This window comes from Bos mutus, chromosome 3, assembly GCF_027580195.1.
Source record: "Bos mutus isolate GX-2022 chromosome 3, NWIPB_WYAK_1.1, whole genome shotgun sequence".
Lineage (NCBI taxonomy): Eukaryota > Metazoa > Chordata > Mammalia > Artiodactyla > Bovidae > Bos > Bos mutus.
The window spans coordinates 41998533-42022860 of NC_091619.1; the positions used below are offsets into that span (position 1 = coordinate 41998533).

General features: G+C 37.3%; 1 protein-coding gene across 1 annotated transcript in view; it reads left to right on the top strand.

The window, feature by feature from the left end:
- Positions 1-19954, top strand: part of FRRS1 (ferric chelate reductase 1) — a 52136-nt gene extending 32182 nt beyond the window's left edge. The window contains exons 9-16 of the mRNA XM_070364185.1: positions 7761-7874; positions 9436-9548; positions 12309-12395; positions 16863-16960; positions 17208-17266; positions 18399-18540; positions 19667-19730; positions 19814-19954. Coding sequence (XP_070220286.1) covers positions 7761-7874; positions 9436-9548; positions 12309-12395; positions 16863-16960; positions 17208-17266; positions 18399-18540; positions 19667-19730; positions 19814-19906 — 770 coding nt within the window. The 3' untranslated portion in view covers positions 19907-19954. The remainder of the gene's footprint in view (positions 1-7760; positions 7875-9435; positions 9549-12308; positions 12396-16862; positions 16961-17207; positions 17267-18398; positions 18541-19666; positions 19731-19813) is intronic.
- The last annotated feature ends 4374 nt before the right edge of the window (positions 19955-24328 follow it).

Sequence of the window (24328 nt, forward strand, 5' to 3'; positions counted from 1 at the left end):
TTCTATTTAGATTTATTTTATCTCACTAAAAGTTTCTATTTTAATAGTGTTAAACAGATTAAAATAATAGTACATGAATATGTTTATTAACAAACATATACATAAATCATAGACTTTTTTTTTTAACTGGTAGAGTGCAAAGCAACAAAACCAAACTGCAAAACAAAACAAGCCAACCTGGACATTATCAGTTCAGGGAATTTATTTTTTAGTTCCTTTGTTCAGTTCAGTTCAGTCGCTCAGTGGTGTCTGACTCTTTGTGACCCCATGAATCGCAGCACGCCAGGCCTCCCTGTCCATCACCAACTCCCGGAGTTCACCCAAACTCATGTCCATTGAGTCGGTGATGCCATCCAGCCATCTCATCCTCTGTCATCCCCTTCTCCTCCTGCCCCTAATCCCTCCCAACATCAGATTCTTTTGCAATGAGTCAACACTTTGCATGAGGTGGCCAAGATATTGGAGTTTCAGCTTTAGCATCATTCCTTCCAAAGAAATCCCAGGGCTGATCTCCTTCAGAATGGACTGGTTGGATCTCCTTGCAGTCCAAAGGACTCTCAAGAGTCTTCTCCAATACCACAGTTTAAAAGCATCAATTCTTCATCATTCAGCTTTCTTCACAGTCTCTCACATCCATACATGACCACTGGAAAAACCATAGCCTTGACTAGACGGACCTTTGTTGGCAAAGTAATGTCTTTGATTTTGAATATGTTATCTAGGTTGGTCATAACTTCCCTTCCAAGGAGTAAGCGTCTTTTCATTTCCTGGCTGCAGTTACCATCTGCAGTGATTTTGGAGCCCAGAAAAATAAAATCTGACACTGTTTCCACTGTTTCCCCATCTATTTCCCATGAAGTGATGGGACCAGATGCCATGATCTTTGTTTTCTGAATGTTGAGCTTTAAGCCAACTTTTTCACTCTCCTCTTTCATTTTCATCAAGAATCTTTCTAGTTCCTCTTCACTTTCTGCCATAAGGGTGGTGTCATCTGTATATCTGAGGTTATTGATATTTCTCCCAGCAATCTTGATTCCAGCTTGTGCTTCTTCCAGCCCAGTGTTTCTCATGATGTACTCTGCATATAAGTTAAATAAGCAGGGTGACAATATACAGCCTTGACATATTCCTTTTCCTATTTGGAACCAGTCTGTTGTTCCATGTCCAGTTCTAACTGTTGCTTCCTGATCTGCATATAGGTTTCTCAAGAAGCAGGTCAGGTGGTCTGGTATTCCCATCTCTTCCAGAATTTTCCACAGTTTATTGTGATCCACACAGTCAAAGGCTTTGGCATAGTGAATAAAGCAGAAATAGATGTTTTTCTGGAACTCTCTTCCTTTTCCATGATCCAGCGGATGTTGGCAATTTGATCTGTGGTTCCTCTGCCTTTTCTAAAACCAGCTTGAACATCTGGAAGTTCACAGTTCACGTATTGCTGAAGCCTGGCTTGGAGAATTTTGAGCATTACTTTACTAGCGTGTGAGATGAGTGCAATTGTGTGGTAGTTTGAGCATTCTTTGGCATTGCCTTTCTTTGGGATTGGAATGAAAACTGACCTTTTCCAGTCCTGTGGCCACTGCTGAGTTTTCCAAATTTGCTGGCATATTGAGTGCAGCACTTTCACAGCATCATCTTTCAGGATTTGCAATAGCTCAACTGGAATTCCATCATCTCCACTGGCTTTGTTCGTAGTGATGCTTCTTAAGGCCCACTGGACTTCACATTCCATGATGTCTGGCTCTAGATGAGTGATCACACCATCGTGGTTATCTTGGTCATGAAGATCTTTTTTGCACAGTTCTTCTGTGTCTTCTTGCCACCTCTTCTTAATATCTTCTGCTTCTGTTAGGTCATACCATTTCTGTCCTTTATCGAGTCCATCTTTGCATGAAATATTCCCTTGGTATCTATAATCTTCTTGAAGAGATCTCTAGTCTTTCCCATTCTGTTGTTTTCCTCTATTTCTTTGCATTGATCGCTGAGGGAGGCTTTCTTATCTCTCCTTGCTATTCTTTGGAACCCTGCATTCAGATGCTTATATCTTTCCTTTTCTCCTTTGCTTTTTGCTTCTCTTCTTTTCGCAGCTATTTGTAAGGCCTCCCCAGACAGCCATTTTGCTTTTTTGCATTTCTTTTCCATGGGGATGGTCTTGATCCCTATCTCCTGTACAATGTCACGAACCTCTGTCCATAGTTGATCAGGCACTCTGTCTATCAGATCTAGGCCCTTAAATCTATTTCTCACTTCCCCTGAACAAAATACAGTTCCCCCACAGATCACTGTTGCTTTCGTTGTTTTTGTTGTTGTTTAGTAGCTCAGTTGTGTCCGACTCCGTGACCCCATGGACTGCAGCACTCCAGACTTCCCGGTCCTTCACCATCTCCTGGAATTTGCTCAAACTCATGTCCATTGAGTCAGTGATGCTATCCAACCATCTCATCCTCCGCCTCCCCCTTCTCCTGCCCTTAATCTTTCCCAGCATCAGGGTCTTTTTCATGAATCAGCTCTTTGCATTAGGTGGCCAAAGTATTGGAGCTTCAGCTTCAGCATCAGTCCTTCCAATCAATATTCAGGGTTGGTTTTCTTCGGAACTGACTGGTTTGATCTCCATGCTGTCAGGGGACTCTCAGGAGTTTTCTCCAATACCACAATTCGAAAGCATCGGTTCTTCAATGCTCAGCTTTCTTTATGGTCCATCTCTCACCTCCATACATGACTACTGAAAAAACCATAGCTTTGACTATGTGGACCTTTGTTGGCTAAGTTTCTGCTTTTTAATATGCTGTCTAGCTTTATCATAGCTTTCCTCCAACAAACAAGCGTCTTTTAATTTCATGGCTGCAGTCACCGTCCTCAGTGATTCTGGAGCCCAAGAAAGTAAAGTCTATCTCTGTTTCCACTTTTTCTCTATCTGCTTGCCATGAAGTGATGGGAGCAGATGCCATAATCTTAGTTTTTTGAATGTTAAGTTTTAAGCCAGCTTTTTCACTCTCCTCTTTCACCCTTATCAAGAGGCTCTTTAGTTCCTCTTTACTTTCTGCCATTGGAGTGGTATCATCTGCATATCGGAGGCCATTGATATGTCTGATGGCAATCTTGATTCCAGCTGGTGATTCATCCAGCCTGGCATTTCACATAATGTACTCTGTATATAAGTTAAATAATAACCAGGGTGACAACATACAGCCTTGATGTTCTCCTTTCCTAATTTTGAACCAGTCCATTGTTTCAGTCCATTTGTTGTCTGGTCATATATGTGTGGATCACTTATATGCTGCACTCTGCTTAAAAACAGTGAGACTTTATGAGGCTGAAACCCTTTTTCAGAGCAATAATATCTCTGTAACCCATGTAAACATAAATAGAACAAAGGTCATCCTGGGCAAATTTGACAAGCTCAGGAGACATTGTTTAGTAATGCAGACTGAAGGTCAGAGGGACTGTGATGCTGAATCAGAAGCTTCTGATGATTCTTACAGACTATGCTAAGCTCCAAAGGACACTACATTATTAGCAAAAACAAAAATTAACCAGTTTCTTCATCCAAATATATCACTTCATCCAAAAGTGATTCAGCAAAAGTGATCAATATTAATATACAGATGAAATTGCTTAATGTTTTCAGATTTCAGATAACTTTTCAGATTTTCATTTTCTACTAATTTTTCTTGTTATCCTCATATTTGGTGTTAAGCTGGCATATAGCTATCTTTCTGTTCTTTTTCTAACTGCTGAGGTGTTTTATTTTTCTTACCTTTTCACAGGAAATTTAATTCTCTTCTCTGGGTATCAACAGTGATTGTAGATTACAATTTGAAACATTCAGAAAGCAGATACCTAAATATTGTCACATTTCTTTACATCATGATGTTCAGTAACTAAGTCAAACCATAGCTTCGACTATACGGACTTTTGTCGGCCAAGTGATGTCTTTGCTTTTTAATACCTTGTCTAGGTTTGTCATAGCTATTCTTCCAAGTTACTAAATCATGATGATTACATGACTATTAAACATTCATGTCTACTAAATGCAGTGAATAAAATGGTATAAATGTTTACCCAATTCCCTTGTAAACAAGGTTGTTTTGCATAGTATTAACAAATGGAGTTAATGTATAACACAATGTCAGTGAGGAAAAAAACCTTCTCTGTAAATAAATTATTCTATTTATATAAATATATTCTGATTTTTTTCAGCACACATTTACAAACTGGATCAATGAAAAGAAACAAGATATATATTTTACTATAAGAAGAAAAACTTGAGAAATGACCCACAATGGGAGAAATCACCTAGGAAAAGGGGTCAGAAGCAAACAAAAGATAATTGAGAGTTAAAAGTATTGTCATATTTAGTAAAACCCATTTAAAACCTTGTTCTAACTGCTATTTTACCCTCAGAAAGCTTTGTCTTATCGTGAAATAAGCCATCATGTGAAATGCTGAGTCTGAACTGAAAGACAGAACTCATCTGTGTGAATAAATTATTCACAATGAGAAAATCTACCAATTTAAATAATTAATGTAGAGACCCCATTATCACATGACCTGGTATTTTGGCAATTTAGGAATAATACTGCAGGAAGTGAAGAGAAAGCATTGTATGCATATGCTAGGTTCTGTCTGCCTCTTTGTGACCCTATGGACTGTAGACTGCCAGGCTCCTCTGTCCATGGGATTATCCAGGCAAGAATTCTGAAGTGAGTTGCCATTTCCTTCTCCAGGGGATCTTCCTGACCCAGGGATTGAACTTGCATCCTCTGCATTGCAGGCAGATTCTTAACCGTTGAGCCATCAGGATGCTAAACATGAACTCAATGTCCCTTAAGGCAAAACACCAAATTTATAATGGAGCCATGCAATGGAATACCAAAATTATATGGATTTCTGCTTTAATGAAGGTTACGTTCATGTTAGTCCATGGCTCCATGGTACTTCAGTTTTAAAACACTTTTCTTCCAACTTGATTCTCACGCTGTTAAGAATGTGGTCTGGTTTTTAATACTACCACTGTACTAATCCAATATTTTTAGGTTCTTCAAAGCCTTCCTTGTCATTTTCAATAGGTTTTTTTTTTCATTATCTTCTATTTGACATTTTTGTAGCTTCTGATAGCTATTGTCTCCTTTTTCTTGACACTAGTCTATAGGTATTCATTATAAAAACGTCTCATTTTTTGTTTTATCTCTGATCTTCTCTGGTATAACAAGACATGATATAATTGTATTCACCAAATGAATAACCAGGTGTCCAAACACTAGTTTTTGAACAGTCCATTTTTCCTCTGTTTCTAAAGGCTCTTTATCATACACTAAAAACCTGTCAGTAAATCACATTATTTCTAATTTATTCTTCCACCGATCTATTTGTCTATTACTGTACTGTTTGAATAATAGGTTGTAAGTTTTGATAAAGCATGATTCCCCTCCTAGCTTTCTTTTTTCAGGAATTCTTGCCTCCTCTTTGTGTATCTGCTCTTCTAGATAGAGTTTAGAAATGATTTGTCAAGTTTCATTAAAAATCTTATTGGGTTTATGATTGGAATTGAAATTTTAGATTAATTTGTGGGATAATCAACATCTTTGAGTCTTCCTATCCAGGAATATATTGGGAAATTGCATTGATTCAGATCCTGAAGTATTCTTCATGTCTTCCTATAGGGCTTATTTATTTTTGTTACCTTGTTCCTAGGTATTTTATAAGTTTCTAATACATACTATTGTGAATGGAATTTTTTTTCTGACATTTTCTCAATTTGTTGATGTTTAGGAAAGTTATTGATTTTTGAATGCTTATCTTGAAAGTAGCCAGCTAGTTTTCCAAATTAATATCTTGGATTTTCTAGATAAAACATTGTGTTTTGTGCAAATAATGATATTAGCAGCCCTCGTTTTCTTTCTTTTCTTGTTTCACTGCATTTCTTACTTCTCCCAGAGTAGTGTGGAATGATAGTGTAATATGGCAAATATTCTTGTCTTATTCCTGATTTTTATGGGATTGCTTCTAATATTCAGTGTTGTCTCATGTTTATTGTATTTTTCTGGGGGATATATTTTATTGTGTTTAGGATGTATTCTGTTCCTACCTTTACAAAGAGTTCTTGTCATGGGTGTGTGCTGAATTTCATCTACTGTCTTTCAGGCAGCAACTGACATGACAGTTTATCATTACTTATGTATATTTCTGAACAGTGAACAATTCTCACTTTCCTGGGATGAAAGTGCTCGGTCATGTCTTGTTATTCCCTTAATGCAGATTAATATAATTCACTAATATTTTATTTAAGCTTTTTGCATCTATATTCATAAGTGTTTTTGGTGTATGGTTATGGGATTGTGTGTGTTTTTGTGTGTGTGCATGCCTGCCTCATGTTGGTTTCAGTGTTATGCTAATCTTATAGAAAGAACTCAAGAAGAGTTTAAATAAACATGAATTTTTGAAGTTAAAAAAATTTTAAAGTTGTATGATAGAACTCATTCACATAACAGCCTGACTTAGGGATGGAAATATTTGACTAATTATATAAAATTTTATTGTTATTATTCTCCAGATTTGCTACTACTTTGATCAATTTTTGTAATTCTAGATTTTCTCAGAAAGTCATCTACTTCAGTTAGATTTTGAAATATTTTTGGCTGACTTAAATTTGTATATACCATTTTTATATAATTTTAAGGAATATCTTCATATCAGCAGCTATGTCATTGTTTTCATTTCTAATATTGTTTGTGATTTTTTTTTAATCTTGTGGTCAGATTTATCAAAAACAATTTTATTGGCTTTTACAGAATTAATTTTTCTCATTTTTAGACTTATTAGTTTGTTAATTTCATTCATTTATTTTTAATCCACCTTCTTTTCTGGTTTCCTAGGTTATGTTTTGTAATTTTAAATGCATCTTTAATTAAATTATTTACTTCAAAGTCTTCTTAAATTTTTTTAAGAGAATGCTTTAGAATGATTAAAAACTTTTGAATAGTACCTTGATTATATCACCTGTGTTTTGATATAAAGTGCCTTCATTGTTATTTGTTTAAAAAGGTTTTTAATTTTAGTTTTGACTCCTATGTATCCTAAGGATTATTTAGAAGAGCTTTATAAGTATCTAGCTGGACCACTTTTTCCTAGCTTTCTTTTGTTAATTTTTATTTTGCTTAATTTTAGTTAGATAAATAACTTGTAAACATATTTCTTTTTGGAAGTCATTGAAGTGTAGTCTGTGGTCTAATACTTACTTGAGACAAAGATTCATACCATATCAAATTTCTTAATTATTTTAATTCTTTTTGACACTTGTATTCTAAAAATTATGTATGTTCCATAATTTGTATACTCATTCTTCTAATGATGGACATTTAGCTTGATTGAATTTGTATGGCCAGTGTAAAGAAATGTTTCTATGAACATTCTTGTGTATATATCTTTGGTTAAAAAGGGAATATTTCTGAAGGATTGATTCCCAGAATGGACACACATCCATTCATAGCAACATAAACAAACTAGCTGGAATAATTCTATACATTACAGATTTTATTTTATAAATAATGAATATTATTATAATATATTAAGGCTATATATATTAATATTATATTAATACACATTGCATATTAATATAATATCAGTATATAATAGTATATATCATCTCTACTGAAATTTATTTTTATTACCTTAAGAAATTTTGTTTTCAAGCCATGTCATTGTCTCTCCATTCCTTCTCTCCTGAGAAAGTAATTCATCTTCATTTTCTTAAAAAATTTCAGGTCGAATTCATAAGCATTCTCAGCAACCTTTGATTACATATGAAAAATACAATGTGACAGGCGATCCAAAGAACATAGGAGGATCCCATTCTTTACTCCTTCTGAAGGTTCATGGTAAGTTACATGTATATTATTACTACTTTGTGGAATAAACTTAACTTTGTGGGATAAATTTAATGCTGGCTAGATTGAGAAGGATAACAGGCACAATTTAGCAAATATCCATAAATCTTCTAAGTTTAGGCAACAACATTTGCAGGTAGCATTATCTATCTTAATGTTTACTATTTTTTCACAAAAAGAGAGTAGGGCTATTTCAGTGGTTTTAACCCTGACTTATATTAAAATCACCAGTGGAGCTTTTAAGGCATTTATCAATAGAATTTTTAAAAAGTACACTAGTTTCTAATTGCAGCCAGGATTGAGTATTATTGGGTGAATTAACTTTTATGAGACTTTAATTATGCCATTTATTAAAATAAATGGTAATAAATTAGTAGTTTGCGATTGTGATTGTTTAATTATAATAGTAGTTTGGTTTCAAAGCTTCCCTGGTGGCTTATATGGTAAATAATCTGCCTGCAATACTGGAGACCTGAGTTTGATTCCTGAGTTGGCAAGATCCCCTGGAGAAGGGAATGGCAACCCACTCCAGTATTCTTGCCTGGAGAATCCCATGGACTGAGGAGCCTGGTAGGTTATAGACCATGGGGTCGCAAAGAGTCAGACACAACTGAGCAACTAACACTTTCACTTGGTTTCAAAGATGTAATTTTTGTTGTTGTTGTTGAAGAACTGGTCAATGTACAAGAATTTGAGGGTATACAAAGTAACTCAGTGCTATCATTATGTATCACATACTTAAAATGAAGGGAATCAAGTTGGAAGAGCAGTAGCCTAGAAATAAGGCTCTGATGTACTCTGGTTGTACAAGTAAAAATTGATTTCATTTGAAAAGCAGTCCAGTTATTGTTGAAAAATGAGGTTAAAAATAGGAGAATAGTGTAAGTGTATACTGTACTATACTCTACTTTTATAAAATATTAATACTGGCAGGGGACTTTCCTTAATTGGTATATTACCTTTATATACTCAGAATTATCCATTCTAGTGGGAGTTTCAGTAAAACTTGAAAATATCTTTATTGTTGTTATTTCACTTCTACTAGTAGCTCTAGTTGAGCAGTAATTGGATTCAGAAATAATGTGCCTATTTGTTTTCCATTATTTTTAGGAGTAAAATGTGAGACGATTCTGAGAAAACTATAGATAGGTTGTATTAGTGTAATGATTAAGAGCACAATTAATTAAAAAAAGACTGGATTCAAATTCTGACTTATAACCTTGGGCAAGTTACTTAACTTCTCTATGCTTTCCTTCCCCATATAGCAGAACTGGAATAATAATTGTAAATATTTTATAGGAATTGTTGTTAGGATCAGTTAGATTAATATGCATAAAGTACTTGGAGACAGTGCCTGGCATGATATAAGAGCTTTGAAAGTGTTGGCTATTAGAAGTAGTAGTGGTGGTAAAAGCATTGATCTTTAGGTTGTATTTATTATGTCAGCTGAATGTCTTGTTGATTGTTTACATTTTCTAAGCATTTGGATTGGTCATTTAAGAAATAGCTTGATTAGATTGTGTTGTCAACCATTGCATTTTCTTACCTATAGGTGCCTTAATGTTTGTGGCATGGATGACCACTGTTAGTGTAGGTGTACTGATTGCCCGGTTCTTCAAACCTGTTTGGTCAAAGGCTTTATTTGGTGATGCAGCTTGGTTTCAGGTAGGTGGAGAAATAGTTTAATGCAATTTCCATATTACTTGAATGTTGCAACATGAAAACACATGAATTAAGTGGATTTTTGGATGGTTATAGTTGTAATTTTGGAATCCTTATAATCTCTCTTTGCCCTTTGGTTTCCTAACCAACTGAGAATAGACATAAGATACTTGATGGAGATAAAAATAAAGACAGCTTTATGAAGGATCAGGCTGAGTTGGAGAATGTATCATTACCATGTGTGTTTTTTTGGAACACAGACCTTGAGTGCATGTAACGTGATCTTGAGTTACATGTCTAGTTGCAAAAGAAGATTAGAAGAGCATTCACCCACTGCACTGAGTACAGATGGGTCCAAGAAGGCAGTGCATGCATGCTCAGTTGTGTCTGACTTTCTGCGACCCCATAGACTGGTATCCCACCAGGCTCTTCTGTCCATGGGGATTCTCCAGGCAAGAAAATTGGAGCGGGTTATCATTTCCTTCTCCAGGGGATCTTCCTGACCCAGGGATCAAACCTGCATCTCTTGCATCTCCTGCATTGACAGGTGGGTTCTTTACCAGCTGAACAATCAGGAAAGCCCAGGAAGGCAGCAAAGCAGAAGAAAGAAACTGGTTGCTCACTATGCTGCAAAGCAGCGGTCCGTCCTCTGGTTGATGGGCTAGTGAAGGTTAGGCAATCCCTCACTCATCAGTCAGTTCAGCTCAGTCACTTAGTCTGTCCGACTCTTTGTGACCTCATGGACTGCAGCACGCCAGGCCTCCCTGTCCGTCACCAACTCCCGGAGTTTACTCAAACTCATGTCCATCAAGTCGGTGATGCCATCCAACCATCTCATCCTCTGTCATCCCCTTCTCCTCCCGCCTTCAATCTTTCCCAGCATCAGGGTCTTTTCCAATGAGTCAGCTCTTAGCATCAGGTGGGCAAAGTACTGGAGTTTCAGCTTCAATGTCAGTCCTTCCAATGAACACCCAGAACGGATCTTTAGGATGGACTGGTTGAATCTCCTTGAAGTCCAAGGGACTCTCAAGAGTCTTCTCCAACACCACAGTTCAAAAGCATCAATTCTTCAGCGCTCAGCTTTCTTTATAGTCCAACACTCACATCCATACCTGACTATTGGAAAAACCATAGCTTTGACTAGATGGGCCTTTGTTGGCAAAGTAATGCCTCTGCTTTTTAATATGCTATCTAGGTTGGTCATAACTTTTCTTCCAAGGAGCAAGCGTCTTTTAATTTCATGGCTGCAGTCACCATCTGCAGTGATTTTGGAGCCCCCAAAAATAAAGTCTGACACTGTTTCTACTGTTTCCCCATCTATTTCCCATGAAGTGATGGGACCAGATGCCATGATCTTAGTTTTCTGAATGTTGAGTTTTAAGCCAACTTTCTCGCTCTTCTCTTTCACTTTCATCAAGAGGCTCTTTAGTTCATCTTCACTTTCTGCCATAAGGGTGGTGTCATCTGCATGTCTGAGGTTATTGATACTTCTCTCAGCAATCTTGATGCCAGCTTGTGCTTCATCTGGCCCAGCATTTCTCATGATGTACTCTGCATGTTAAATAAGCAGGGTGACAATATACAGCCTTGACTCATCAGTCAAGATTATGTATTTCCTGTGTAGGTGGGAAAAGAAATTGAAAGTGTCCTTTTTCATGCTGTCCCTTCCCTGGGGGATGAGGAAGCAGTCTTTTAATAGAAACATGGGCAAGGGTCAATAACTGACCCTCAAAACAAAATAAAACAAACCTTACCTTTCATTTGTCATGTAGGACGGATATTTGCGTATACAGTGAAAGATCAACAGATATGTGTTGAGATAGAATGTGCATGTCTGCTTGTAGAAAAAAAATATTGCTTATTGTAACAGTTTTGACTTTAGAAGAAGGTATTATTGAAACTTCATATAAATTTGTAGCTTTTAAGATTTACCTTGTCTAATATCATTTCTCAGTTTTGGCTGGCAGTGTTAATCTGTTTTATTTGTTCTCACTACTGATTGTCGTATGTCTTGCTCCTGTCTGTCTCTGCCTTTGATTGTTCGCTCTCTCTTTTTCCTCTTCTCACGTGGATATTCCCAACTGGAAAACTCTTTGTCTCCCTTTCAACCAGTTCAAGTCCTCCACTGTCTTCAAAGCTATAATATCTGCGCACATTGCCTGACTATAGGTCCTACTTTCTGGTGACTATATATGTGTGTATATTTACACTATATTTAGTGACCATAGGTCCTGCATTCTCTGGGGTAGTTTTGGTTTGCACCAGTTATCCTGGAATAATCCAGTATCAGTGCCCATTTTCACTCTCAGTATTCTCCTTGTTTGAATGATGAATTATACATTTCAAATATGTTTCTCTTATCTGCGGAATTAAATCCCAACCTCCCCAGGAAACAGTACTTTCTGTTTCCTTGGAGTTTCATTGTATGTAACCATTTTGCTTGGTGGTGGAACTTAATAAATGTGTTTGGAAGGAAATGAGTTTGGCAGGTAGGTGCTCTCTGTGTGTGAAAATATCCATTCCTGCTGTTCTGTGCAGGTGAAGTCTTGGCAGATGCTTTTGAGTGATGAGGTTGGCAGCTTAGACTTTTCTTTAAAGTTCAATGGTATAGTAAGATTTTTTTTTTAAACTGACAATGAACTGTGGTTAGATGTCAACTGAATGGGTACCTTCTGTGGATCTCAGCCCGTGATCTTCATGGTTACACCAGCTTCTTTCTCTTTTGTGTTCGCTCTCTTCTCATTTGTCATTTCACTCTTGCAGGTGCATCGAACTCTCATGCTCACTACTTCTGCCCTCACCTTTATTGCTTTCCTTCTGCCTTTTATTTACAGAGGAGGCTGGAACTGGGTAAGTAGATCTTACACAGAATGTTTTTTATTATATTCATATGTTTAAAATTCATTTTGATGCCAAAGGAGATTGCTGCTTTTTTTCTCAAATGATGCATGAAAAGATATATCTTCATGTCCCTCTTTCTCTCCTTTTTGAATCATCTGATGAGTGTTTCACATGGCTGGTGTCAGGGATGGAGTTAGAATATTAGTGCAGATTACTTGGTAGTGGAATGTGTTTTTAGACAGTCTCAAATTTTAACTATATACTATGTAGCTTTAATGAGTTTTCTCACTATAGAACGGTGAAAGTTGAAAGCATGATATCTAAGGAACACGAACACTTTAAGTGGTTTTCTCTAATACTGTGACTATCACTGTTAACATTAGTTGTATTCCTACTATGTGAGCAGCTGTGCTAAGTGCTTTACATGTGCTATCAAAGTTAAACTTCAAATAAAGTCGTTACTGATGATAATCCCATGTCATTAAAGAAGAAATGGAGGCTTATTCTCAAATGTGGATCTCAAGTTTAGACCTTTACCCTGACTTGGAGACTCACACATCCAGCTGGCTACTCAGAAACTCAACTTGTGTGTCCAAGACATCTCAAGCAGTTCCCTTCTTGGGCCAAAACCTTGGAATTATTCTTAACTCTGCTCTCTTGCACACCCTGTGTCAATTCCATCAGGGAATCCCATTGGCAATACATGTCAAATAAAAGCACTTTTAACCATCACTGGCTACTCTGTGGATTTGAGCCAACATCATCTTTTTGCCTGAATTGTTACAACAGGTACCTAATTGGTCTCTTTACTTCAACCCTTGCCCATGTGCAATCTGTTTTCAATCAAGAAGCAGAGTGATTTTTTAAAAATGTAAATCAGATTATATCATTCCTATGTCCCAGACTGGTTTCTCTAATGTCTCAGTTTTACCCCAAGTTAAAGCTAAAGTCCTCTATCACTGGTTCCCAGTTACTCTCTGGATTGGTCTCCTCTTCCTTTGCTCAACCTTAGCTCATTTAATTTCATATTTGGCTAATTCTCAGCATGTTACTGATTTGTAGTCTTTACAAAGATTCTTTCTTTTTCCTAGGTCATGTGTCCTCTACTCCCTTACCTTCTGCAAGTCTTTGCTTAAATCATAGTTTCTCAAAGAGCCCTGCTCAGCTCTATTTTTTTTTTCTAAAGAAATGTTTACCTTATGTAATTTAATATAATTTACTTAAATAATGTATTTTTTCTTTTGTCTTCTCACACTAGTATGTGAACTCTGTGAGAGATGGGATATTTATGGGTATGTTTGTTAGTGTATCTATAACACTCAGATCAGATTCTGGTATGTGACATGTCAGTAAATATTTATCAAATGAATGAATGAGGCTTACTGAGAATCAGAGATGTACCTAAGGTCAGAGTCTGAGTTTCCAGTATACTCTTCTAGTTTAACAGCCAGTTAAATTTTGATATCAAAATTTGATATTTCAATTTGGGCTGTTGCCAAAAGGGTAAATATGGATGAATCTTGGGTCATAGATATTACTAGGAAACCTCCTTTCTGCTTTTTAAGTATTTTTAGACTGGTCAACCTATTTTTTAAAGGAAATTATGAAGATTTTCTGATATGACTTGAGACATTGGGACTTTATTTTCTCCAGGTACTTGTGACAAGTGTAATGCTTACTTTATAAACTTCGTAGCTTGTAGTCTTCATAGTTGTGACAAGGGTGGTAAAAAGGTAAAAAGCATAATTCTATAGCTGGACCCTTGGATTTGAATCCTCGTGTCATCACTGATCGGAGAAGGCAATGGCACCCCACTCCAGTACTCTTGCCTGGAATGTCCCATGGGTGGAGGAGCCTGGTGGGCTGCAGTCCAAGGAGTTGCTAAGAGTCTGATACGACTGAGCGACTTCACTTTCACTTTTCCCTTTCATGCATTGGAGAAGGAAACGGCAACCCACTCCAGTGTTCTTGCCTGGAGAATCCCAGGAATGGGGGAGCCTGGTGGGCTGCCCTCTATGGGGTCGCACAGAGTCGGACACGACTGAAGTGACTTAGCAGCAGTCATCACTGATTACCTGAGACATCTTGGGCAAGTTGCTTAACTTCTCTGTCCCTCAGTTTACTCAAATGAAGATAATAGAGTATCTATCTCATAGGCTTTCTGAGGGTTGATATTTAATTAACTGAATGCACTTAAAAGAGTTCCGGGCACATTCTAAACAAAATAATTTTGTCACTGCTATTACTATTTTTTATTCAGTTGAGTTCAGTTGCTCAGTCGTGTCCGACTCTTTGCGACCCCATGAATCACAGCATGCCAGGCCTCCCTGTCCATCACCAACTCCCAGAGTTCACTCAGACTCATGTCCATTGAGTCGGTGATGCCAGCCAGCCATCTCATCCTCTGTCATCCCCTTCTCCTCTTACCCCCAATCCCTCCCAGCATCAGAGTCTTTTCCAATGAGTCAACTCTTCGCATGAGGTGGCCAAAGTACTGGAGGTTCAGCTTTAGCATCATTCCTTCCAAAGGAATCCCAGGGCTGATCTCCTTCAGAATGGACTGGTTGGATCTCCTTGCAGTCCAAGGGACTCTCAAGAGTCTTCTCCAACACCACAGTTCAAAAGTATCAATACTTCAGCACTCAGCTTTCTTCACAGTCCAACTTTTACATCCATACATGACCACTGGAAAAACCAAAGCCTTGACTAGACAGACCTTTGTTGGCAAAATAGTGTCTCTGCTTTTGAATATGCTATCTAGGTTGGTTATAACTTTCCTTCCAAGGAGTAAGCGTCTTTTAATTTCATGGCTACACTCACCATCTGCAGTGATTTTGGAGCCCCCAAAAATAAAGTCTGACACTGTTTCCACTGTTTCCCCATCTATTTCCCATGAAGTGATGGGACCAGATGCCATGATCTTCGTTTTCTGAATGTGGAGGTTTAAGCCAACTTTCTCACTCTCCACTTTCACTTTCATCAAGAGGCTTTTGAGTTCCTCTTCACTTTCTGCCTTAAGGGTGGTGTCATCTGCATATCTGAGGTTATTGATATTCCTCCTGGAAATCTTGATTCCAGTTTGTGTTTCTTCCAGTCCAGCGTTTCTCATGATGTACTCTGCATAGAAGTTAAATAAACAGGGTGACAATATATAGCCTTGACGTACTCCTTTTCCTATTTGGAACCAGTCTGTTGTTCCATGTCCAGTTCTAACTGTTGCTTCCTGACCTGCATACAAATTTCTCAAGAGGCAGATCAGGTGGTCTGGTATTCCCATCTCTTCCAGAATTTTCCACAGTTTATTGTGATCCACACAGTAAAAGGCTTTGGCATAGTCAATAAAGTCTGCCATAAGGGTGGTGTTATCTGCATATCTGAGGTTATTGATATTTCTCCCGGCAATCTTGATTCCAGCTTGTGCTTCTTCCAGCCCAGCGTTTCTCATGATGTACTCTGCATAGAAGTTAAATAAACAGGGTGACAATATACAGCCTTGATGTACTCTTTCCTGATTTGGAACCAGTCTGTTGTTCCATGTACAATTATAATTGTTGCTTCCTGACCTGCATATAGGTTTCTCAAGAGGCAGGTCAGGTGGTCTGGTATTCCCATCTCTTCCAGAATTTTCCACAGTTTCTTATGATCCACACAGTCAAAGGCTTTGGTATAGTCAATAAAGCAGAAATAGATGTTTTTCTGGAACTCTCTTGCTTTTTCGATGATCCAGCAGATGTTGGCAATTTGATCTCTGGTTCCTCTGCCTTTTCTAAAACCAGCTTGAACATCTGGAAGTTCACGGTTCACATATTGCTGAAGCCTGGCTTGGAGAATTTTGAGCATTACTTTACTAATGTGTGAGATGAGTGCAGTTGTGCAGTAGTTTGAGCACTCTTTGGCATTGCCTTTCTTTGGTATTAAAATGAAAACTAGTCTTTGGTGGGCTTCAAATGGCTGTGCTGGTGTTGCTGCTACTGCTGCTGCTTTTGCTGCTGCTAAGTCGCTTCAGTTGTGTCTGACTCTGTGCAATCCCATAGACGGCAGCCCACCAGGCTCCCCCGTCCGTGGGACTCTCCAGGCAAGAGTACTGGAGTCGGGTGCCATTGCCTTCTCCGGTGCTGGTGTTAGCGGTCATCTAAGGTACTGGTGGAAGGGTGCAGCATTCCGTGATTGGATTCCATCACAACCATTTATGCACTATGTGGACCTGGGTACATTACTCACCATCTTAAGCCTCAGTTCCCTTGTTTGTGGAAGTGGGATATTGATAACTAACCATTAGGCATCAGAGTGAGCGTTAGTGATAATGTATATAAAGTATGTGCCTGACATAGACACTCAGTGAACAGTGTTTATTATTATTATTAAATGTTTATGGCTAGAGAAAAGCCCTAAGAAACTGCTTCTGTGTGTATTATTTTTAATTTGCAGATTTGATGGGCAGGATTAATACCATTAAAATGATGTATCTTTGTTCAGCATGCAGGTTATCACCCATACCTTGGTTTTATAGTGATGGTTTTAGCAGTTCTTCAGCTTCTTTTGGCAGCTTTCAGACCACCTTTACATGACCCAAGGTACTTGTAGTCTTTATTTATTAATGCCCTTAAGGTAGATATCCTTAATTGGCAAGCCAATTTTTTTTTTTTTTTTTTGCATTTTATAAAATTCAGTGATAAATTATATTTACTTAAAAAGGTTTTAAAATGTATTTCAGATAGCTGATGCCTAAGCAATAAGGGAAATTACATGCTTTTTATTCTCTTGGGAATTTATTGTAGTTCCATCACTTTAAAGAATACTGACTGGTTCTTTATTTGGTAGAAGGCAAATGTTTAACTGGACTCATTGGAGTATGGGAACAGCTGCTAGAATAATAGCAGGTAAGTAATTGTGATGCCACTTATTCATATATAATTGAAAATTGTTTATACTGCAAGTTGTAATTTGGCTTAAATGATTTTTAGATACATTAGTAACTGGAGTAATTGGTTGTTGAGGAGAAATCAGTCTTAAGCATTGAAATCCAGAAAGCAATTTCTAGAGGTAACTATTTAAGCTATTATTTCAGTTTCAAGGTTTTAAAAATGACTTTAAAACCCTCCTTTTAAGACTTCTTTTTAGTGTTTGCCTTTGCCAGCAGAATAAGTTATGCTGATGACCAAATATATAAGCAGCTCAGCTTGAGAGTCTGTCATGGATTGGGCTGAATCAGGCTTGGGGACCCAGCCCTCTGTCACCAGGTTTTCTCCTTGGGAATGGTACCTTCCAGGGCAAGGTGTTTTTTAAACGTCAAGTATGATTTTGTAGTATTTTTTAAATGAATTAATTAATTTTAATGGAGGATAATTATTTTACAATATTATGATGGTTTTTACCATACATCAACATGAATTGGCCACTGGTATATATGTGTTCCCCCCCCCCATCCTGAACCCCTCTCCCAGGTCCCTCCCCACTCTATTCTTCTGGGTTGTCTCAGAGCACTGGCTTTGGGTACCCTGCTTCAGCCATCAAACTTGCTTGCACTGGCCATCTATTTTGCATATGACAATGTATATATTTTAATGCTATTCTCTCAAATCATCCCACCCTCCCCTTCTCCCACTGAGTCCAGAAGTCTGTTCTTTACATCTATGTCTCCTTGTGATGCTTTATGTGATAAATACCTAAGCTGATCTCCTGCCCTCACATTTCTATGTTCTATAGAAATCGTGGAAGAGGAGGTATAGTCAGAAGTGGCTTCCATACTTCTCCCCTCTCCTTCATTGTAGACTTAAAACTTTGGGCACCTCTTTCTTAACATTTGGTGGATTGTAATTATAATTTCCCATCTTAGCCTTTCTAGTCTTACAATAAAGACTAAATTAACTACTTGGTCTTAATTATTAATCTAATTCATCTCATAAACTCTTTTAGTATATTTCACTTGATATAATTCACACATGTATGCACACACATACATAGTTACCTCTTGAATTGTATTTTAACATGTGTATTTTCTTATAAATGTAGTGGCAGCAATGTTCCTGGGAATGGATTTGCCAGGACTGAATCTTCCTGGCCCATGGAAAACCTATGCAATGATTGGATTTGTAGCCTGGCATGTTGGGACAGAGATTATTCTGGAGATACATGCTTACCGACTCTCTAGAAAGGTAACCTGCTCAAAGAGCAGTGTTGTAGAATCACTTTTATACAAACTGTTGGAATATAATTAGTTTCTCAACACTAATGGTTGACTCTTACATAGTATCTTACTAAAAATTTATTTCCATCATTCAGTCTATGATAAAAATAGTGGAAATTTTCTGCCTTTGTTTTTTATATTCATTAGTATTAGAATTTGTGAGTAAAATGCAAGGAAAAGATGGAAGCTTTTAGGGAAGATGCCTTCTTTGTAAGTACTTTTTTACTTTGCATGCTGCTCTGACGTGGGGCTAGAATGAACTGAGAGCCCTAAATAACTGGAGCTGAGAGATCCCTGAGATGGAGGAGGATGAGATGCTCATCCATAGTCAACACAGGGCAAAGCTGCAGATGAATTTTACCTATTCAACAGACTTCCTGAGTGCTATCACTTAAGTTGCCATCTGCATTATATATAGCTAGCTAACCAGCGTGCTACATGAGAAGGACTTAATACTTTGCCAGTGCTCTCTAGTGGCAAGGTCCATTTTGGCCCCAGTGCCAGGCAGGGTAAGATACCTGTAGCCATTAGTAGTGGAGAGATTAGCAGAGAATCAGTGACATGTTAGCCTGGTTTCTAGGCTAACTTCCTCTGTGTCCTAAGGTGGCCTCCTAAAAACAAAACCTCTTTGTTGTCTAGTGTGTGTGCTCAGCAGCTTTCTTGGAACTGAGTAGTAAAAACTGTCCTACCGTTTTCTGGGTCTTGATAGGGTAACATACATAGGATTTGAGTCCTTTTTTTTTTTTTTTTTTTGATTGGTATAGTTGATTTACAATGTTGTGTAGGGTTTGACCCCTAAAGGGACTTTTGATAACCACTAGATTATGGCTTGCTATTTAAAAAATATATATGTATTTAACACTTGGATTGTTAGAACTCTGACTAGAAAAAAGTCCTTTCACATGTATGCTGTAGCCAGCTTGACCTGATTTGTAAGAGCCTTAAATATGCAAGAAGTTTGCAACATTTGGTCACTTGAAATGCAAGAATGTACATCTTGGAAAATTGCCAATGCTCCAAATCAGAGCTTTCTTTGAGAATGAGTTTACCTGCATACCCACTGGCCTTACAAACTTTTGTTCTCATTCTTGACAGTTGAAATACTGGATGATGATAGAATTCAGATCCTCCAGTCGTTTACCGCAGCTGAAGCAGAAGTAAGTTCTTTCTTCTTGTTTATTGGCACAAACCTTAGTGATCGGAGTTTCCTTTTTTCATATCTCATTTTTTTTTCTTTTAGGGTTATGTTTTTAAAAAGGTGGTGTTAGCAATTTATGTTTGTGGGAATTTGACTTTTCTCACTATGTTCTTATCTGCAATCAATCGTCTATGAGTGAGTGAAGACCTTGGCTTTTGCAGACCAGGCGATAATCACCATCAAGCCAAAAAACGTGATGCCTGTCCTGACTGCCTGGAATGTATTCATGAATTCTAATTAGGGAAGATCAGATCATGTCTATAGAGAAATTCTGAAATCTGGTCTTTAGAGATCAACATTCAGTAGGGTCCCATGGACTATAAACTGATGTCAAGGTTTATATATTATTCTGAGTCTTAATGGGAAGGTTGTGTTTGAGGAGAAGTAACTCAAATATTTTTTATGCTGAAATTTTAAGAATGTTAGCATTTAAGAAAAGAACTGTTTTAGAAAAACAAAAGGATGTCATTAGGACAAAATGGAGACTGTATTAAGGTAAATATCTTTTGGACTTAATGGTGCTGTTGTACTTTAAAGAAAACATTTATTTTTTACTAGTTTCTATGAATGGTCTTTCTTAGGACTTTTTCCCTTTCCCCTTTCCTTAAGAATTTTTGAGAAACATATTTTTCAGTCCAGTTTTTTAGACATGTCCTTTGTTTCATGTATTTTGTTACTTCCCTGATAAAGGTAAAAGTGGGGTTAACACCATTTCATTAACATTTGAATATATTATTAATATTATAATTTCTTTCTTAGCAGTGAAATGCACGTGTGCATCTTTTGATTGCGTGTCTTCATATATTTAGCTACATAGCTAAAATGACATTTTATATGTTAATTGTTTTGACTATGAGATAAAGTCTTAGTATTTGGAGATTGTAGACTGGCATTTCAAAATTAATAAAATTCTTGTTAGCATTTTAAGAGTTACTCTCTTTCTTTGTGCTACTAAAATAATACGGATGATTCTGTTTTGTTAGAAGTTTCTGATACTAACCATGAATTAGAATCATCAATATTATTTTCCTTCCTATTTCAATAATTTCTCTTTTATGATTGGCTCTCATATTTGCTATGGGGATTTCTAGCCAGTGGGTGGCACCGTAACACTACTGCTTTGTTCCTGTTTCCTTGTGCTGATTCATTTTCAGTACTTAATATCTCGGGGTGGCATACCCCTTAAAATTCACTAGCTTTTAATATTTATTTGAAAAATTTCTTCCTTTGAGGGAATGATCACAGTTATAGGTTAGAATTGAAATTAGGGACCAATGTTGTTATTTTCTGGTTCTAATTTGTTTTCTAACCATGTTATTTAATAAACCATTGTTTGATACTTCTGTTTACATTTCTGTGACCTGGTAACAAATGAACACAACTATGTTAGATAGATAAAACAAGCAAAACTCTATATTCTTAAAATAAAAAGTTTAGGGAAGCATAGTTTAAACTTTTTTATGTTAAAAAAAAAATACGATTGGTCCAAGGACCTAAATTCTATCTGGTATAAATAATAGCCTCAGTGATGTATCTTACACCTTTTTCTGGGTAAAATGATATGTTTTTGTCCTTTATGTAGGTGTTTATCATAAGTAGCTTAGGGTTTGAGATGTGATGTTTATGTATTCATGTTCTATAAGTGCCAGGCTACTTACAGTCTACGCTTTCTTTTTGAATGTCTTTATATAAAAGCATAGGGCTTCCCAGGTGGCTCAGTGGTAAAGAATCTGCATGCAGTGCAGGAGATGCAAGAGACTTGCATCTGATCCCTGGGTTGGAAGATCCCCTGGAGTTAAAAAAAAATGGCAATCCACTCCAGTATTCTTGCCTAGAGAATTCCGTGGTCAGAAGAGCCTGGTGGACTACAGTCCATGGAACCGCAAAGAGTTGGACACGAGTGAGTGAGCATCCCTTTTTATTGGCTCAGTGGTAAAGAATTCGCCTGTAATGCAGGAGACTTAGGTTCGATTCCTGGGTCAGGAAGATCCTCAGGAGGAGGTATGGCAACCCACTCCAATATTCTTGTCTGGGAAATCCCATGGACAGAAGAGCCTGGTGGGCTACTGTCCCTATGGTTGCAGAATTGGACATGACTAAAGTGACTGAACACGCATGCATACACATTTAAAGCATTTAAAAAAATATATAGATCACAGAGTTGGACACGACTGAGCAACTGAGCACACACACATAGAAATTTAAATGTATACTAAAATGTTTTTCTCTAATTTTCAATTATGAGGGGCTTAAAGGTTAATAAATTACATTTGACAAGGAAAGATTTAAGGAAAAGATGAACCTTGGTGTGTTTGGTTTTCAACTACATAATCTTACTGGATTTCCATTGCTGAGGCTAACCTGTTTTACTTTTCTTTTTACTAATTTTGTCTGTTGACACTGGAGATATCAATTGACAAACAGAGTTGTCCAAAGAAGTCTTTACCATTTAATTTTAGTAGACCAACAAACCTTTTCATTAATATCAAATTTATGATTCTTCTGCTTATGAATGGTTGATCTCTACAAATCGAAAATGCCTATTTTTTTTTTTTTTTTAAAGTAAGTATGGCATCTCTGTGCTCCAATAGTCTAATACATATTATTTTTTATTTATTTATTTATTTGGCTGCACAGGGTCTTTGTTGTAGCACACAGGATTTTCGATCTTCATTTGTGGAATGAGGGACTTTTTTTTTTTTAGTTGTGGCATGAGGGATATAGCTCCCTGACCAGGGATTGAACCTGGGGCCCCTGCTTCAGGAGCATAAAGTCTTAGCCACCAAGGAAGTCTCCAAAATGCCTAATCTTTACTCCTCTCAATTTTCCTTCATGTTTTTGTAATAAACAACCTATTTTTTGAAAAAAGGTATCTTTTAATAGGAGTGATTATTAAACTAAATGCCTTTATATTTTAAACCATGTTGCCCCTAATAGCAAAGCCATGGATTTTGTTCTTCAAGATGGATTCTTCTATAAGATAAAAATAAGTTTTTTTCTGGAATTGAGCTGTAGGAGTTGCTTGTATATTTTTGAGATTAGTTGTTTGTCAGTTGCTTCATTTGCTATTATTTTCTCCCATTCTGAAGGCTGCCTTTTCACCTTGCTTATAGTTTCCTTTGTTGTGCAGAAGCTTTTAAGTTTAATTAGGTCCCATTTGTTTATTTTTTGCTTTTATTTCCAATATTCTGGGAGGTGGGTCATAGAGGATCCTGCTGTGATGTATGTCGGAGAGTGTTTTGCCTATGTTCTCCTCTAGGAGTTTTATAGTTTCTGGTCTTACGTTTAGATCTTTAATCCATTTTGAGTTTATTTTTGTGTATGGTGTTAGAAAGTGTTCTAGTTTCATTCTTTTACAAGTGGTTGACCAGTTTTCCCAGCACCACTTGTTAAAGAGATTGTCTTTTCTCCATTGTATATTCTTGCCTCCTTTGTCAAAGATAAGGTGTCCATATGTGCGTGGATTTATCTCTGGGCTTTCTATTTTGTTCCATTGATCAATATTTCTGTCTTTGTGCCAGTACCATACTGTCTTGATGACTGTGGCTTTGTAGTAGAGCCTGAAGTCAGGCAGGTTGATTCCTCCAAAATGACCCAATCAAAAAATGAGCCAAAGAACTAAATAGACATTTCTCCAAAGAAGACATACAAATGGCTAACAAACACATGAAAAGATGCTCAACATCACTCATTATCAGAGAAATGCAAATCAAAACCACTATGAGGTACCATTTCACACCAGTCAGAATGGCTGCGATCCAAAAGTCTACAAGCAATGAATGCTGGGGAGGGTGTGGAGAAAAGGGAACCCTCTTACACTGTTGGTGGGAATGCAAACTAGTACAGCCACTGTGGAGAACAGTGTGGAGATTCCTTAAAAAACTGGAAATAGAACTGCCTTATGACCCAGCAATCCCACTGCTGGGCATACACACTGAGGAAACCAGAAGGGAAAGAGACACGTGTACCCCAATGTTCATCGCAGCACTGTTTATAATAGCCAGGCCATGGAAGCAACCTAGATGTCCATTAGCAGATGAATGGATAAGAAAGCTATGGTACATATACACAATGGAGTATTACTCAGCCATTAAAAAGAATACATTTGAATCAGTCCTAATGAGGTGGATGAAACTGGAGCCTATTATACAGAGTGAAGTAAGCCAGAAAGAAAAACACCAATACAGTATACTAACGCATATATATGAAATTTAGAAAGATGGTAACAATAACCCTGTATATGAGACAGCAAAAGAGACACTGATGTATAGAACAGTCTTTTGGACTCTGTGGGAGAGGGAGAAGGTGGGTTGATTTGGGAGAATGGCATTGAAACATGTATAATATCATATATGAAACGAGTCGCCAGTCCAGGTTCGATAAACGATACTGGATGCTTGGGGCTGGTGCATTGGGATGACCCAGTGGGATGGTATGGGGAGGGAGGAGGGAGGAGGGTTCAGGATGGGGAACACATGTATACCTGTGGCGGATTCATTTTGATATAAGGCAAAACCAATACAATATTGTAAAGTTAAAAAATAAAATAAAATAAAA